This window comes from Echiichthys vipera, assembly GCF_963691815.1.
Source record: "Echiichthys vipera genome assembly, chromosome: 3".
NCBI lineage: Eukaryota > Metazoa > Chordata > Actinopteri > Perciformes > Trachinidae > Echiichthys > Echiichthys vipera.
In genome coordinates this window covers 20,891,416-20,909,148 of record NC_139828.1, presented here as the reverse complement: position 1 = coordinate 20,909,148, position 17,733 = coordinate 20,891,416, and the positions used below count along the sequence as shown (strand labels likewise).

Sequence of the window (17,733 nt, the reverse complement as noted above, 5' to 3'; positions counted from 1 at the left end):
ACTAGTGATGGCCTTTGGGCGCAAATGTGCTGAAGTCATTCAAAGCAAGGGCCTCTATACTCCCTAATTTTGCTCACTGTTTTTTTTTCACAAAATAAAGGTTTTTGTTGAAGTGCCTTGGTTATTTACAAATCATGCTAGTACACCACTGGTATAGCCACTTTTTTTTTTTTTTATCAAATTCTGAACAATGAAAAATAACAATATTTCAGAATAAATAATTTGAAGTATTAATAATTGGTTCTCTAATTTTGATCTTCACTGTAAAACTTTCTCTTGATTGTTAGGCCAGTGTTTTTGACTGTGTTTGTGTATGTGATACTGAAATATTACATCAGCTTAAGTCATGCCAGTGACTGCCCCAGCATGAATGACTCAGACTGGGAATTTCTCTGAACACCCATCTGGCCATCCATGGCCATTCACCACTGGGCGTGAGAATAAAGTTTAAAAGGCTATAAATGTATTTTTTCCCCCATTTTCAAAACACACAAAGAGGGAGGGGTGGTGTATGTCAAAGGGTTCTCCTTGTTTATATATTTACTGTATAATACCACAGGGCTGACAGATTGTTCTCTTATGTATCAGCTCCTATTTATAATATGGCCTTGACTTCCAGTATCAGCAGTGGCAGAAAGTTATTATGATTTGAACACCGTCATGATGTTAGTTAGGTAGTTAGTTAGTTAGTTTCATGTATTGTCCACAATGTGGTAAATTGTCTTTGGTCTCATAAAAAACAACACTTGCACACAAACATATTCAGGGCAAAAAGCAGGACAGCAGTGGTAGTTACATTAAAAACGCATCAACGGGACAGGGTGTTGAGTGCTCCAATGCATAGGGATGAAGGAATAGTTTAAAATATATTTCGATTTGCCCTTGGTACTTGGTAATGCTAACTGGGGGATGTAGTCCCGTCTCTGCACGCCTCCATCGGGATCTCATTTCGTCTTCAGAACAGCAGTCAGGGCGGATGTGCACGTACACGCCGTTTACATCCCGTGGTGGGGCCTCTAGAACAAAACAGGGCTTACTGGCTGCGTACCATTTCGTGTGTTACCAGCGCTTCCCCGAGACTTTTTCCATAAACGTGTTCACATTTTCACCCCAGTTGATTAGTTCTATAATGTGCATCACCTAGCTAATAAAAGTTCTTTCATATTGTATGTCAGCACCACGTCAAGTCGCTTTTTCAGCTTTTTACCTCCCTCACGGAGTGGTTAAGATGTCGCAGCGAGACAAAGTGGTACCTCGCCGCCACATCCCCTTCTAGGAAGCACATGACGCACGTCGTCTAGTTGACGCAATCCTGGGGAGGGAGGAGTCAGGAGGGAGGTTATAAAGCACCTCCGCCGTGTCTCTGCCACCACCTTCACCGCACTCACTATCAGGCGATACCCCCCCAACCGTCCTCTGCGGCTTTGGAAGCAGTGGGTCAAACAACGACGCTAACACTGGAGCTGTAAAATTAACAACGGGGTGAGTACAAAAAATGACTTTATATGGGCGGTTAATTATGCCATTCTGTGTTTTTTTTAATGTAGTTATATTTTTCACATTTTTTGTAACCGTTCTTTTCCCAACACTACAGTGACGTGACAGTACGTTAACGCTAATAACGGTCGCTAACTTTTGTTGTCTTACGTCAAAACTGTCAACTGACGAACAGTGCTCGCGACTTGACCGTTATGACTAACGTTAGCTTAACGACTAAATATCCTCAATGCGGCTGTTGAAGCGACCGCTAGCAGCGTGGCCTTCCGACATATTTGCCTTTCTCATCAAAACTGTAACGTTAGTATTGTAATAAGAGTCTCTTTGTTGTTTTCTCATTACTTTGCTTAAACGGATGCAACCATGCTAGGCTAACATTAGGTGTCGGTGGCGCTGCAGTTAGCTGTGGCGTTGGCTGTTGTTGCACTCTTGTTTATTACCCCAGAAACACGTGACGAATATTAGCTCACATTAATCTGTCAAAGTCAGGTTTATTGGGTTAAGCGTCCATTTAAACCTGCCGACATTGATGTGCGCTGGTATGTGAGTGATTTGTTGTAACGCTGCGGTGTGTTTTGTTTATTGTCCTCACAGGGCTCCCGTTTAAAGCGCCGCAGCAAGCTGACCAGCCAACGCAGTGTGATCACTTGCGACTCTCTCTGAAACCTTTTGCTGTTTCGGAGAAGTGCAAATTGATATCCCCCAAAAAACACTGCCGCCGCCGCCGCACGTCCACCAAAAAACACATCCCAACTCGAAGCAAAATGGTGCAAAACAAAATCACCGAAGTCACTGGATTTCACCGCTCTTTCAAGGTGAGTTTGCGATTCAGAGCCTACTCAGACGCTGAGCTGCCATTGTAAAATCTCTATATTTTCAGAGCAGATTTGTCAGCATGTGTGAGAAGACCTCACCTCTCTATATTTAAACACATCTGTTGCTCTCCCACGCTTCATAGCTGATAAATGTGCTGTGTGGCCTGGTGGCACGTGCATGTCCAGTTTATAAAAGTGTGACCAGTGTGTGCAATAACTGTTGCAGGAAATGTGGCTCCTGCATCCATATTTAGCACGATTTATGTTTTGTAATGTGTTATTAATTTGTGGCTGTAAATCACATATTCAAGGATGTTTTTAAGATTCCACCCATCAGCTGTTTTCCAGTTTTGAGTCTACTTTCATTTTATGGTTTTCAGGATGAGAGATAGCAAAGGCTCATATCAGTTATGGCTAACAATTGATCCTCTCTGCTATATTGCTCACTGATAAGATTGCATACCTTAACAAGCATCCTTGTTATTCTCTAGGGCCAAAATCCATTTGAATCTGACGACTTCACTAAAAATGGATCTCATCTTATTGATTCGTCATTTAATTTTGATTCCTCCCCAAGACATGGTGAGTATTTTTGAGTTATGAAAAGTGTACCTTTCTAATCTGCAAGTTCTGTCAATGTAATCATTACGCTTTAGGTGCATCAAGAGCGAGCTAGCTCTGAGTACTATGTACTCTCAACAAAAAAAAAACAGCTTGCCCTTAAATTTTGTTTTCCTTTTTAGTGCTGCCTTTGTTTGGGTTGTTTCTCGCTAGCACAAGATAATGTAGCCACTCCTGTTTTGACAGACATGCCTTCCAGCCAGCCTATCGACATCCCCGATGCCAAGAAGAGAAACAAGAAGAAAAAGCGTTGCCGGGCAACTGATAGTTTCTCTGGACGATTCGAGGGTAAAAGCTTTTATTTCCACTATCATCACTGTTATAAAAACTCTTCATAAAACATTGTATGGTGCATTTAGAGAGATTATACTCTACATTTAGATGTGAAACTCTGTTACAGACGTCTACAGACTGCAGGAAGAGGTACTAGGAGAGGGTGCTTATGCCAGAGTGCAAACATGCATCAACCTCATCACCAACAAAGAGTATGCTGTCAAAGTAAGAAAGCAGACATTTTTTACACTTAATAGAGGACTGTAATGTATTTGAAAACATTAGCACAATGCAGGTTGATTCCTGCAAGTCATTGCTTCTGTCTCATGTGTCTGTGAATGTTGTCTTTGCCACATAACATGTCTGTTGTCTGTGTGGGGCTTGGTTTAGTCGTCATTAACTTTGAGATGTGATAATGAAATGCCTTTGCACACAAAGGAGCCCAATGCCATTATATGTGGTTGAAGAGCTAAATGTAAGAAAGCTGCTGGGGCATGTGCATTAATGTGTCCATGTTACCTTCTTTTCACTGGTTATTCTTGAGAGCTTTTATTGAGTTAAGTTCTGGTCTTGTGGCAGGATGCTTCTTTTCCTTTTTTTCTAAGTTCAACTCTCGATTGAGAATGTCTGCAGGCTTTTATCTGTGTTGTGCTACTGCTGCACTTTTTTCCCTTTTTTCTGTGTGTTCTACACTAGCTGCTGTTAGACACGTCCTCTCATTGTTTTTACGAATGGTCAGCCTATCAGAGAGCTGGGAGGGATATACCCACCCCTTTCCTTTACTGCTATTGCCTACAGAGGACGCTCGTAGCAAGAACATCGTGTACTGGAAATGATGCCAAAACAAAATCCACATAGAGAGGAAGGAGGGGCCTTTGGGTGAGGGTTGTGACCCAGGGTGTTTACATTGCTTTGTTCTCCTTCTAGCTTAGTACAGTTTAACTTTTTTTCTTCTTCAAAATGGGGTGTGGACTTGTGAATACATGTCTTGACTCTTGGGACTTCCTTTTTTGGCTTGTGTGTGTATATATATATATAATGCTCATTTCCTCATTTTTATGAACAAAACATTGTGAAAGATTTTTACTGGAATGTAGGAAAGTAGAGCAAAGGCTTTGTTTTCTTTCTTTGGTGTTGCCAGTTCAAGGCTGGTTCCCAATAAAGCGAGCGTCCATATCATACCAATTCACATTTCAGTGTAATCTGAGCACATATTCCATCATGTGACCATGATCTGTTAGTGTTGTTTACCCTGGGATGGTTTGGCAGATCCCTTGGGACTTTGCAGTTCTGGGGGAGGAGGCACGAGGGTCGGCAGTTATTAGAGGTCATTTAGGAGTCTGGGGGGGCTTCTGCCAGATGTCCCGTCTCTCCCTTCCCCCTCTAGACGGGGGGGGGGGGGGGGGGGGGGGGGGCAACAAAAGCCTCAGCAAGGGTTACCACAGGGCTGTGCAGTGCACGCCCATCTGAATCTCTGGTTCTCCAACCTTAAAGGTATTATTTCCCAACAATGTTGATGATTGAACATTCAGCGAGACTTAGTGGGGCCTTATTTTTAATTCTGATCTGTGATTTGGATAATCAACCATAAATCTCAGTCTAATAGCTGTCCACCCACTTATCATGTTGATAATGCATATGTCGGCTATGTTTTTTATTCTTTTATCTGCACGTCAGTATTTGGCTGTGTTGTGTAGTGATCGGAAGAAAGCAAACTGATTGGGGGCTGCTTGTGCTGCTGACTCAGACTGGAACAGTGCAGGGGCTTTGGGCTGCTCGCAGGGCTCTTGTCTATCTATTAATCCTAGACACACACTGCAACTCTGGCCCCATTGGGCTTCAATAGCAGCTGTAATCCAGCTACCAGGAAGAGAAACATGCACAGCCTCCCAAGCAGACAATAACTAACCAGGGCTGGAAAATTCAGGCATTTTGCTTTGGTGTCAGCAGTCTATCTTTCTGTCTCTCTTGGCATGCCATCATGCAGCTGGTGGCCCCTCAGTGGTTTAGTTCCAGGCAGTACAAAGTTATTTTTAGCAAGTTTTTTGTTTAGCGTAAACAGTTTTAGATTAGCCTGTGGGATATTTGAAAGAACACGCATAGATCCTTAAGAGCACTTAAGATTCAAATATGGGTCACACATTAAGTGCTAAATATAGAGATGCTGTGATTGGTTTCATTTTGTTCCGTCTCTGCTTTGGAAGGCAGCTCTGAAAGTAGGTGAAACTATCTTTACAACCGTCACAGGGTGGAATAAAGGTTGGAAAGTAGTTTTAGGGCTCTTTATATGGATTATAATCTTCACAATATAGTAAACACAACTGCAGGTGGGGTTTTCTGGTGCTTTTGTGAGGGGACAGCTTTCACACAAACATTAATTTTCACAGGTGGGCTCTGTTTTTCTTAAGTCATCAAGAGCGTTTTTCAGAATTGTCCTCCATCCTATTGTTGGGGAGGGGGGTCACACGTGGAAGTCAGACTTGTTTGTTCAGTGGGATATTTTAAGATGTTGTGGCTGAACTATAATGTTCTGTTCCAGATCATTGAGAAAAGACCGGGTCACAGTCGCAGCCGTGTCTTCCGTGAGGTTGAGATGCTCTATCAGTGCCAGGGCCACAGGTAAATGACCTGTTTGTCATGACCAACTAAAACAATGTCACTTAATGAATGGGAGTTTTTATATTGTTTGACAATGTGTATATGGGCAACTTACTGGAAGATATGGCAATTTTAATTGTATAACCAAAACTGCAATTTTCAATTGATATTCTCTCAGGTATTTCAAGTAACATTTCCTGAGAGTTTGAGTTAATGTGCCCGTTATTGTCAATTTAGATGCAATTGTGAATCATGAGATCGCTTTGATTTCATCAATATACTTTACAATTCCATTGAGAGACGATAAATTATCATATTGAATTATTGCTCAGTCCTACTTACGAATGTATGGATGAATGATGTAGTACCACAGACTTGTGATTTGTGCTAAATCTTATTCTATGTAAGCCCTGCAGTCCTCTTACTCTACGGTGCAGAAATCACTTTAATTGTTAACTAGATGACTGTTGACAATGGCTCATAGTGTTTTTTCTCCTCTTCTATAGTAACATCCTGGAGCTGGTGGAGTTCTTTGAAGAGGAAGACAAATTCTACCTGGTGTTTGAAAAGCTTAGAGGAGGTAAGTGAATTATAGCTGCTGCAGGATGCCTGCATTAGATCTTTATTTTTAAACATTTTACTGTAATGCATGTGCACAGTCTCTAGGCTGTAGCCCTTTAATTTATGTCTGTGTGGGAAGGCACTAATTTGTTTTGTTTTTCTTGTACATAAAGCTGATATATGCTTATTTTTGCCCCTATAATAGGGTCAATCTTGGCGCACATTCACAAGAGAAGGCACTTCAGTGAGCAGGAAGCCTGTGTTGTCGTGCAGGACATCGCCAGCGCTCTAGACTTCCTGCACAACAAGGGTAAGACCAGTTGACGAGTAATTTTATTATTCCTTATGATCACCAAAACGCCCAACGATCATTAAGTCGGTATTATTACTGTTTTTACAGAACATATTAACTTATTGTTTGTTCAAATTGGCCATTGGACACAATACCCTATATATTGGTGCTGGAAAAAAATGCTTGATTGTTGTCTTAAAACTGACTATATAAAAAGTAAATTTCTTTCCATCTATCCTATCTTTTAGGAATGGCACATAGAGACCTGAAACCTGAAAACATTCTCTGCAAGAGTGCAGACAAGGTGAGATTATGAGCCCAGTTAGTTCAATGGGCAACTATTGTGAAACTATCTGGCCCCACAATAAGATATTCTACAACAAATAATACAAGTTAATCAAAATGTAGATTCATTTGAATGATTCTGAACCTGTCTCTTTGTCAGATTTCCCCGGTCAAGATCTGTGACTTTGACTTGGGCAGTGGGATCAAGCTGAATAGTGACAGCTCGCCCATCTCCACCCCTGAGCTCCTCACTCCTGTAAGTCCACCTGCATATTGTAATTGTCTTGTTTGCCAAACAGCTTAAACCTTTTATGTCTTGAACAGTTCTATTGAAGGGAAATGCATGCCGGTAATGTGTTAAGTATAGCTTTTGAGAGAAAGGAAGAGATTTATCTGTCATATGGTCTTGGTCACAGGTCCCCTATACAGTGGTTTGTGACCCTGTTGTGGATAAGCAGGGTGCTTTCAGGTTGTAAAACAATGTCTTTATCAAGTCCAACTGGCTGGTTGCCCATTGGCCAATCCTCAGTGGTGTTGGTGGCAAGGCAGCTCGCTGATTGGAAGAGGGAAAATGTTGGATGTTGAGGTTAAGGCAGTTCACTGTTGGGCAGTTTCTCTGAAATGATACAGATTGCTTCCTGAATGTCCCATTTGGCTCTTTCCCACCTTCCCTTATCATGCCGAGTGTCAGCAACACTTGAATAGATATCCCTCAGTTTAACGTCAATGTCCTGTTGCTTATCAGTTGCAAATATTAAGGACCATGAGTTTGGGGGTTATGATTGTTTAACTCTGTTGTCTGTTTAATCTGCTGTCGTCACAACACAAAGCAAATGCTCTGAAAACTGCCCAGAAAAGCGGGACCCTTTGCAACCTCAGAGGGGAATGGTAAAGCTGAACTGGCAAGCGCCCTACATGTCAACACATACTCTGTCTTCTGGCTGGCTGGATGGGGGGCACTGGATAGATGGACCAGAGCAGGTGAAGGATAGCAGTTTAGCCTACAGGAATGTAGGAGTGGGTGGGGGGTTTCTACACTGGTAACTTCATCTTCCTTTAGAAGAACTAATGGATAGAGCCCATCCCTGGACTATTTGAGGCCTCTCGTGTTCAGTCTATTCAGGAATTGGTGTTGAGCCTGAACGATCACACGTGTGTGGTGCAGTAGGGTGCACTTGATGTTGGCCTGCCTCTTTACCATTTATCCTGAAGTTTTGCTGAGCATTACTCGGTCTAATGCAAAGATTTCAGTGGAGGAAAAGTTGATGTCTGAGGACAGGGCACGATGTGATAACCTTGAAGGCTGCAGAGAACACATTGACTCCTTCAAGGCCATGTCCTATGGTATGAAGTTGCAATGAAACCAAAACACACAAACTCTCGCTCATTTCCCCTTTCTCTCTGTGGTATGAGAAGAACATCCACCCCCTCTCTTTCTGCTGAGTCTCCGCCCAGTGGGCCCAACCTCGCTTGTGCTTGTCTGCGCTTTCTTTATGTTCTTTATACAAAGGCTATGCATAAGGCTTGTTCTAGAAATTTTAGTCTTTCCCCCATACCTAGCAACTGAGATGTGATTGGCTAGACCAGAGGGAGGGAGGGGGAGGGTAACTGGGAGGAACAAATACCCAGTCCGCTCATGCGCTCTGGCTTGTTTTCTTTGCCTTGATCACAGGAACAATGTTATCGGATTTTCATCTCACTATTGGCACTGACACACACACACACACACACACACACACACACACACACACACACACACACACACACACACACACACACACACACACACATTCCTACAGTTGCTGTTGCACAATATAATGTTCTTCAGCATTTATTGCTGATTTGTTCCTGATCCAACTGAATGTGTGCAATCAACTTTTCTCTTGGGGAGGTTGTATGTTTGTTGTAGGTGTGTGCTTTCTAGTACAATAGAGAACACGTGGAAGAGCAGAGGGATCGTTCTATGAAAAAGCTAATTTTAGTTTACTAAGAACTCTGCACAAGTGACTGCCTGTCTGCTTGGCATGGAATAAATCGGACTGTGCAAATTTCAATGCTCATATGCAGCAGTGGGGAACTGGATGAATCTGTAACGTGAAGACACTACATAAAAGCAGCTAAGACGGTTAAAGAAAAAAAATATCAAGGAACTGCCTTGGTTATATGTTGTCACGGGTGCAGCTGCATGTAGACTGAACTTCCTGTAATCTTATTCAGATAATCCTGTAGTTTACAAACTGTAGGGGTGTGTGTGTGTGTGTGTGTGTGTCATCAGTGGTGTCAGTATGGTCTGACAAGTCACATGGTTTCAGGAAAGTCCCAGGTTGCAATACCAACAAATCCTGAAGTTGCAGCAGCTGATTAACACCTATCTGCAGCTTCCAGGAAGGTTTGAGGAGGATGTGACTGCTGCAACTTCAGAAGGTGTTTGCTGCTGCAGCACAGGAAGAACAAATGTGAGATAGATTATTTCACTGCCACCCTTCAGCTCTTATCACTGGCAGTTGCAAGCAGTCCCTGACTGGCTATCTTTACCCTGACTTGTCTTTGATTGGCGGCGTATTTGGGTTGCTTTGAAACAAGCTTAACCTTGATAACTGTTTTTGATAGCAACGCTATCACATTGCCTTTCAGCTTTGGGGCACCGTGGTAAGCAAAAACATCGTCTTGTGTCTGTGTCTTTTGTTTCTGTGGCAGCTACATTCGGCCTGAATCCTGGGGGCTTGTCTGTGGAGGCAGTTGGCCCAGACATGATGTTGTTGGTGGAAACGTGGGGGTTGGGGTTTTCTCCCCGACAGAAGCAGCTTTGTCTGAGACGAGATTCCTGTGCAGCAAATTTCATTACATAAGGGTGCAGCAGGGTGAAGGAGTAGGGAGACAGCTGGGATATGGTACTGGGACACAATGAATGCCTGCTCAATATAAACATGCTCGCACAGATGGGCGAAAGGATGTAGGCCACAGGGCTTTGCCAAGGAGCAGGCCTCGGTTGGTACAAAATACCATGGACTACCGTTTTGAAAATGACTGATCAGGCAAAGGATGGATTGATTTGTATTCTCAGAGCAGGTTCTTGGAAGATATCTATGGGACAGAAATCTCACAGAATCCAAACTCTTACTATAGGAGTTCTTGTTTAAGTTGAGGCAACAATAAAATGTGTGCCCCGCTGAACTAGCGACCTGCTCCTCTTTTGTGTTCCTACAGTATTAAAATGCCATTTGGTGTTTGTTTCAAGTTACGCAACAGGCAAGGGCTCAGCCCAGTCTATGGCTCTGCAGGACAACCAATCCTCTTTTCCCTGCTCAGTGTTGGCCTAATTTCTTCCTTGGCTACATAACAAAGTACCGCCAGAGCTGAGCCAACCCTTGCCCTCAGCCCATTCTGCCTTTGTTGTGTACAGCTGGATGGTCAAAGCAGTGACTCACTGCTGCTGCCTGCCCGCACTAACCTGCTTCATTATAGCATAGCCCTCCCTTCCTCTACCCTTGATATATAATTGTACACTATGTTCCTACTTGGGTGTACTTACCACATTGAGAAAAGCTGTATAGCACATTTTAAATGAACCCATCACTGCATATAAGCATGTGACCGTCACATAGGCTGCCCCCTCCTACTGCAGAGCCCAAGAGAAGGCCCCAAGCTTTAACACTTGCAACCACGAGGTGTCAGCTGAATGAAGGAATGTAGGCCGCAGCCAAGAGAGGCTTGTTTCTCAACTCTTTTCCCGCTATAGTTACGGCTTTCTGCTTTTTGTTGTCCTTGGGGCTGACAAAATTGTTTTTTTTTGTTTCAGTGTGGCTCAGCAGAGTACATGGCACCCGAGGTGGTTGAGGCTTTCAGTGAGGAGGCCACAATTTACGACAAGCGCTGTGACCTGTGGAGCCTTGGAGTCATCCTCTACATCATGCTGAGTGGCTACCCACCCTTTGTAGGCCGCTGTGGCAGAGACTGTGGCTGGGAATTAGGAGAACCCTGCCACACCTGCCAGGTAAGAATTTGCTACATCAATTGAGCCATTCAGTTTTGTATTAATAAAACTTGGACAATGCATCTTCTCCATCCAGGTCAAAGTAACCTGATGTAAATCTTTGTCCATTTCCAGAACACTTTGTTTGAGAGTATCCAGGAAGGAAAATATGAGTTTCCAGAGAAAGACTGGGCTCACATCTCCTCAAGTGCCAAAGACCTAATATCCAGACTTCTGGTTCGAGATGCCAAAAATCGCCTGAGTGCCAGCCAGGTGCTGCAGCACCTCTGGGTGCAGGGGGTAAGCCTTAAATCATTAAACCTCTTCTGCATGTCTTTTTAAACATTCTTTGTTTGGGGTTAGTAAGTATTTAGGTGTTAACTTGTCTTTCTATTATTATTACTCAGGGTGCATCTGACACTTTGCCAACATCCATCCTGCATCAAAGGTGAGAGAACTTTAGTAACAGCTGCAGCAGACTATTCCTTTAAACACTTAAGTCTAAAATATATGCACCTTGTTTTTAATTTGTTGACCTTCTTTGTGTCTGGTGTTGTCCATTAGAACCAGCAATGCCAGGGATCTGACATTCTTTGCTGACAAGGCCATGGCTGTCAACCGGCAGCTGGCTGAACAGGATGGCATGGAAGAACAGCAGCAGCAGGAAGTCCCATTCGTTGTTACCGCTGCAGGCTCTTCTATGCGTCTCTCTCCTCCTTCCAACTCCAAGCTGGCCAGGCGCAGGCAGCAAAACAGCCAGCTCAAAGGAGGACCTGTCTCTGCTGCAGAGCTCTGTCAGCTCTTGGCCCCTCTCGTTATTGTGGGAGACTGTGCCTGAACATTGTCAACCCTGACCTTCGACCTTCCGTTAAGATTCAAGTCCAGATTTAAGACTCTCCTTCTCCCCAATTCTGGCCCCTCTCCCTGGCTCTAGCTGGCCTTGGTTCTTCTGCCATTCAGGCTTTCTTGCCTCGCTGTAAAGGGAGATGCTGCTTGCAGCCCTTCCTCTAAATGCCTTCTGCCCTTCTGCAGCACTTCTGAAGCACATCAGCCCAGGGCCTGCATATAGCAAACACACACATATTGTGCATGTCAAGGTTGGGGAGGGGGGCCAGTTTATGATTTGGGAGAGAGAAGTATTTTCTAAGTTGTGTTTTTTCCCTCTTTTTTCCTTCATAAAACTCAGTTCAGAAGAAAGCACTCTTCTCTTCGAAAATAAGCTCAGACACCAAAGGACAACCTGTTGTGCTGCTCCCACGTTACAACTGGATCCACTGTGAATTAAGTTATCTGGAATGTTCTCTTTGCTTGTATGTATATGCATGAACGGCCCATCTGCAGATACGTACAAGCTTATGCAATATGTTAAGATGAAGGCTGTTCCTGTCTCGAAGGGATTCAGTAAAAGGGGTCGGGAGGGCTGTAAGCCAATGCTGTCCGTGCCTGGTGTGGTCCATTAATATGGCTAGGGACTTCAAAGAATATTTTTTTGTCTCCTTTAAGATAAATTCCTCAACACTGAGCCTCCTCTGTAAATGTCTGAGATAAAACACGCACTCATGGAGCTTGGTGGCCATGCACTTAATGCTTCTAGAGCAAAGAATGTCTGTACCCAGCCAGCCATGACCTACTGTTGCACCGGTTCACAGTTTATTACGTGAATATATGCCAAATGATCAGTGGCCACACCTTTCAGTGTTTGAGACCATCGGACAAGTCTAATAGTATTGAATTCAACTATTTTACTTGGTTTGTGATGCATGGCCACTCCAAAAGTAGACTTCTGATCTAGTTCTGCAGTATATCTGGTATGTTGGTACAAGCTCATTTTAAATGGCTAAGCAAGTGTTACTTTCATTGTAAAGAACTCATGACATGTCCCCTCACCACAACCAGAACTTGTATTTTTTTTTTTTTTTTTTTTACTTTCTTGTAATTTTTGTTTCACCACTCAATTAATGCATTATATTAAACCTTGGGTATTTTTGCAGTAAAGGTCCTTTCAGGGGTTTGAAAAGCACATTTTGGCCAATGTGACTTGAGTGTCATTTTTCATTTGAATACATTTATTTGGACCATCTCTGCCCCTTTCAAAGTTCAATTTTTTTTTAAAGAGATGCCCCTTTTTAAAATAATGAAATACAAATTCTCAGTATAAAAAAGGCAGAAGAGATTTTTCAAAAAAGAAAAGGAAAAACATTCCAAAAAAAGAAAAACAAAAAAAAGTCTTCCATGGACATGTAGCTGTATTAAGTTTACTTATTTTTCATGTTTGAAACTCCATGTCGTTGTGCCACACTGATTTTTTTTTTTTTTTTTTTGTATGGCTGTAATAAGCTTTTATTTTCTATATGATGATTTTCATGCAGGTGCTGTTCAGTTCAGGTGAAACACCGGATGTTTTCCTTGTTTTGTGTTTTTAAAAGTTCAGAGTATGTGGTGTATGAGGTGAGATGGAAGAGTTTGTTCAGTTTATCTGGAGCGTTCATGCCCAGCGAAGGCAAGATTTAAGTTTTATTTTTTATATGCAAGAGTTGGCAATAATCTTTTTATTTTATTTTTTTGGTTTATTCAGATTAAGTTAAAGCTCATTCTGAAACTAACTGGTAACGGACTGGTGATGAGGTCTCGCAACACTGTAGCCATTTCACCAAAGAGGGTTCGAGTCATGATATTGATCATCACCTTGCAGTGAGAAGTGGAGACTTCTGATTGTCCGTGTCCTGCTGCCAGCGCTGCAGCGACGGTACTCTGGAAATGGCTCTGTGGTGTCATTACGCTGATTATAGGACACTGTAATAGCTCTAAAATACCTTTCTACAGATGCATCGTTATGGGGTTTATGTCTTATAATAAGACTTACTTGAATTTGTGTATGCAGCGGTTTCTTCTCCATTTGGGAAACTTTGCTATTGTTGATCTCAAAGCATTAAGCTGATGATCGAGGCAATCTTGGGGTTTTGAAAATATCTAAACAGTTCAGTATTCTGCCTTTTTTTCCCCCTTTGAGTGTCAAGACAAGTTGGTCCCTACTTTTTTATAGGGTTGGATACTCAAACGCACACATTTTGGCCATACTCTGATATCCTGAATGGTATAATAAGAGTTTTCTTGGTCTTGACCATTTCTACTTTTGTCAGATGGCAGCAGCTTTTTGGACTGCCTTTTATTGGGGAGGGGGGATAATGGGGACAAAATGATATCCTTAAGCCTCGCGATTTTTATATTATAAGTCATTTTGAAGTATGGAAGTGTTAAGATCCAGTCATTCATTCAAATGGACAGCCCATCAACTTCCCCACGATTTGAATGTAGCCCACAGGCAAAAGCATTTACAATCCAGCAACATTGATCAAATGTTTTATAAATGGTTCATTTCATGGACATGGTGTGGGGTTATTCTGTTGATTCAGTTCTCAAGCTTTTTTCCCCCCTTCTTCTGAGAGTTGACGACTGATTTTAATACTGTCTGAATCGCCCCAAACCCACCGTGTTCATGGGAAGAAAATGAAAATAAATACATCCTTTTAAATACAAAAAATATTTTGATTTAAAATAAGCACTTTACTGTACCATGTGAATGATTGCATTTCACTCAAGGCAACATTTATGACCGTTGCTACAGATTTTTGTATTGTTTTTCTAAAAAAAAAAAATGCAATAAAATGCTTTGAACTACGGACTTGTTTGGTTATTTTCTGTGTGTTGCTTAAAGGAGTGACTTGAAAACTGCACTTGACCTGTTTCGGTATCACTAGTTTCATATTAACTAGCAGTCTTATCTTTTGGCCAAGGTTGAGGCGGTTTCATCTGATTCGGCACTGTAAATCCCCTAATCAGTCACACGCCCTGATATCTGAGCCATGTCACATGTGTCCTTGGCTGTTGGTAAATATGATCTGTTGTCTCCTCACACTGAAATGTGACAGTGGTTTCACCTTGTCAGTAACGCTGGGAGCTGCTGCGGGGGTGGCCGCTGTTCTCGGCTGCACAGACCTGATATGGCGAGACTGATGCAACCTGCTGCAAGAGCTGCAGCGCCTGTGTGCCGCCTCATCATCTGCCTGGAAATACAAAATGACTTCTGCTGAATGAGCTAAATGCCAGTGTGCTTTTTTTTCTTTTTTTTAACACAGCTGCAAGTCAGGATTTGTCTTCCTGTGGTTAAAAGCAGCTGTACTGACTAAAATAATGTCTGAAGAAACACTTCAAGTAGATAAACAGCAGTTGGGTTTGGTCAAATATGTTTAAGTGAATGACCAAAGACTGCAATGAAAAGCATAATGATTAACAGAAATACCATCAGCACCAATAACCACGTGTCAGTTATGTCCTGTCAATTAGATTTTATACTCATTCTTTATTGGCCTATTATTCATTTATCAACTCATCTTTTAATGTATGAAATGTCAAAGAAAACGTGATGTCCAAAGTCAACGCTCCAAAAGATTCACTTTAAAATGCTATGAGGTGGCAAATCCTCACATTGTGAAAATGAATATAGCTTTTATTTTGCATTGTTTGATTAAATGACAGTGACTCAGTTAGCAAAACAAAACAGTTTCTACTATTCATTAAACACAGGGCACCGATATTTTAGGTGTCGTTTGGATTCCTCCATTCTTCCCCTTTAGATTAAATTTAAACATACAACAAAAAAGCTCTGTCCATTACGTAACTTCTATTTCAACATTGCAAACGTCATAAAGCAGGAGGAAATGAAATGATGCAACAGCAGTGAGTTTTCTGCACAACATCCAGAGAACTTGAGACGGACGAGACACTTCCCAGGTGTTTGTCTCCCTCTGCTGGACACTTCCCACAGGGCGTCACTCAGAGAGCATCCACTTGGTGTTTAGGTATGATACACTTTTTTTTTTATAAAGATCCAGAAGTTTATATCCCTAACCAGTAAATAAGGAGCACATGTTATTCTTTGTTTGATTGCGTCACACATTACACAAAGGGAGGAACAGATCGACCTTGTGTGAGACGCCGGTCATGAGATTCAGTTCTCAGATCTGAAGACGGTCAAGTGAGATCTATTTCTGGACTGTGTGTTTGAAGAAAGCCTTTTAGAAAACAAGAAGCTTCTGTGACTTAGTGGTTTATACAAATCTAAATCACTCTTGTATCAGTGGGTACATACTGTGATGCTTGTTTTTAAACCCCATTTTCTTTTATTGCTTATTTCCTTATAATCATAATAAATACATTTTATTTATTATAGCGCTTTAAAAAGATACTCAAAGGCACTTTAAATGAAAACAAAGAAACAGTAATAATTTAACAATACATGCAACAATACAACTAAAGCTTCAACTTGTAACTTAAACAACAGGAAACAAACAGATACAAAATCCTATTCATGTTGGACCCTAAAATTAGTTTGATTTCTGTCTCAATGTTTTTCAGGAACAGTTGAGATTTTGCTCAGTGTGTAGTAAGTAAAAAAAAAGAAGGTAAAAGACTCAGTGATGCTTCATGTCTTCCTCTCTCTGGTTATTTAAAGTAGTTAGTAAAACATTCAGCTAAACATGCGGGTGTATTCAATCTTAGCTACTTCCAATACACGAAACTGTAACAGCAAAAGTATTGTTTGATTGTAGAAAATTAAAAGGAACCAATGTACAAACAGACAGCATGAAAGTCACATTTATAAAAAACAAACAAAAAGTAATAAATGCAATAAAAGCAGTGAAAAGGAACAGATGCACACATATGAACCGAAGCACCAAATAAAACATCAGGTTTATAAAAAAAAAGGTAGAGTGAGAAAGAACGCAATAATCTTATAAATGTCTTGAGTTTAAGCAATTTAAAACAGTTGAAAATCGTAATGTTTGGCATACCCTTCAGTACGCCTTTGTGTCAAAATGTCTTCCTTTAAAACACAAACATATAGGTAGCTGATGACAAAATATGAGGCTAAAAAAGAGAACTTCACCTGCTGACAGAGCCATTAATCTCTGATTACCTGCCCAGCACACCTGAGAGTCATGGTGATGATGATGATGATGAGGAGGAGGAGGACTGGGGTCTAATTGGATGCCATGTCTGTGTGGAGTGCACAAAAAGCCTGCATGTGTTAGTCTTAAGTTTGAGAGCTGAGCAGAAGGTAAGTATTATGGGACATTTATAGAGTTTAAATGTTGTTGTTTTTTTGAACTACTTGTCTTGACATTTGTGATTTTCATAGCAAGGAATAGGGAAGCTAAAGTCAGGGTCAGTGCAGAAATAAGTTGTCTTTTTAAACCTGAGAAATTTTCTTCACCTTAATTTCACTGACCCTCAGTGAATTGTTTAAAGTGAACTAAGCAATGTTTTTAAGTGTTTAAAAATACTAACATCACTAACATGTCTATGCAAATGTGACTTCACATTTTAAAAGAAGTTCAACATTGAGAATTGTTTAATTGGCTTCATATAAGGCTATGGTATATTCCCAGAAATGACTTGCCTAACTCAAGCACTCGATCCTCTAAATCAGGGGTGTCAAACTGATCCAGTAAAGGGCCGTGTGGCTGCAGGTTTTCATTACAACCAAGCAAGAACACACCTGACTCGACTTACTCAATCACCTGAACTGTCTTCACACAGTTGATTTGTTGGACCAGGTGTGTTTTTGATTGGTTGGAATGAGAACCTGCAGCCACACTGCCCTTTACTGGATCACTTTGACACCCATGCTCTAAACCCTGCTTCTGGAGCGCAGCTGTCCTGCATGTTTTAAGCTTCGCTCTGCTCTAACACACCTGAGTCTAATGATTATAAACCCTTGACCAGCATCAGCTGCTTAATGAGCAGAGCATTCGACT

The 17,733-nt window shown here is 41.7% G+C and overlaps 1 protein-coding gene across 1 annotated transcript; it reads left to right on the top strand.

Annotated features, from left to right (window-relative positions):
* Window positions 1–1,378: 1,378 nt before the first annotated feature.
* Window positions 1,379–14,595, top strand: mknk2b (MAPK interacting serine/threonine kinase 2b). Its single transcript, XM_083940443.1, has 14 exons — window positions 1,379–1,482; window positions 2,092–2,312; window positions 2,804–2,894; window positions 3,120–3,221; window positions 3,334–3,431; window positions 5,746–5,825; window positions 6,311–6,384; window positions 6,571–6,675; window positions 6,906–6,961; window positions 7,103–7,198; window positions 10,742–10,936; window positions 11,051–11,215; window positions 11,323–11,363; window positions 11,480–14,595. Exons 2-14 carry the CDS (start codon window positions 2,262–2,264, stop codon window positions 11,751–11,753), a joined length of 1,428 nt encoding a protein of 475 aa, XP_083796569.1. The 5' UTR covers window positions 1,379–1,482; window positions 2,092–2,261; the 3' UTR covers window positions 11,754–14,595.
* Window positions 14,596–17,733: the final 3,138 nt, after the last annotated feature.

What these genes read in the sequence shown, in the direction of transcription:
- mknk2b (XM_083940443.1), top strand. Translation starts at nt 2,262, where the DNA reads ATGGTGCAAAACAAAATCACCGAAGTCACTGGATTTCACCGCTCTTTC. An exon ending in ACAAAGAGTATGCTGTCAAA is followed by an intron (nt 3,432 to 5,745) that starts GTAAGAAAGCAG and finishes GTTCTGTTCCAG; the next exon opens with ATCATTGAGAAAAGACCGGG. An exon ending in AACCCTGCCACACCTGCCAG is followed by an intron (nt 10,937 to 11,050) that starts GTAAGAATTTGC and finishes GTCCATTTCCAG; the next exon opens with AACACTTTGTTTGAGAGTAT.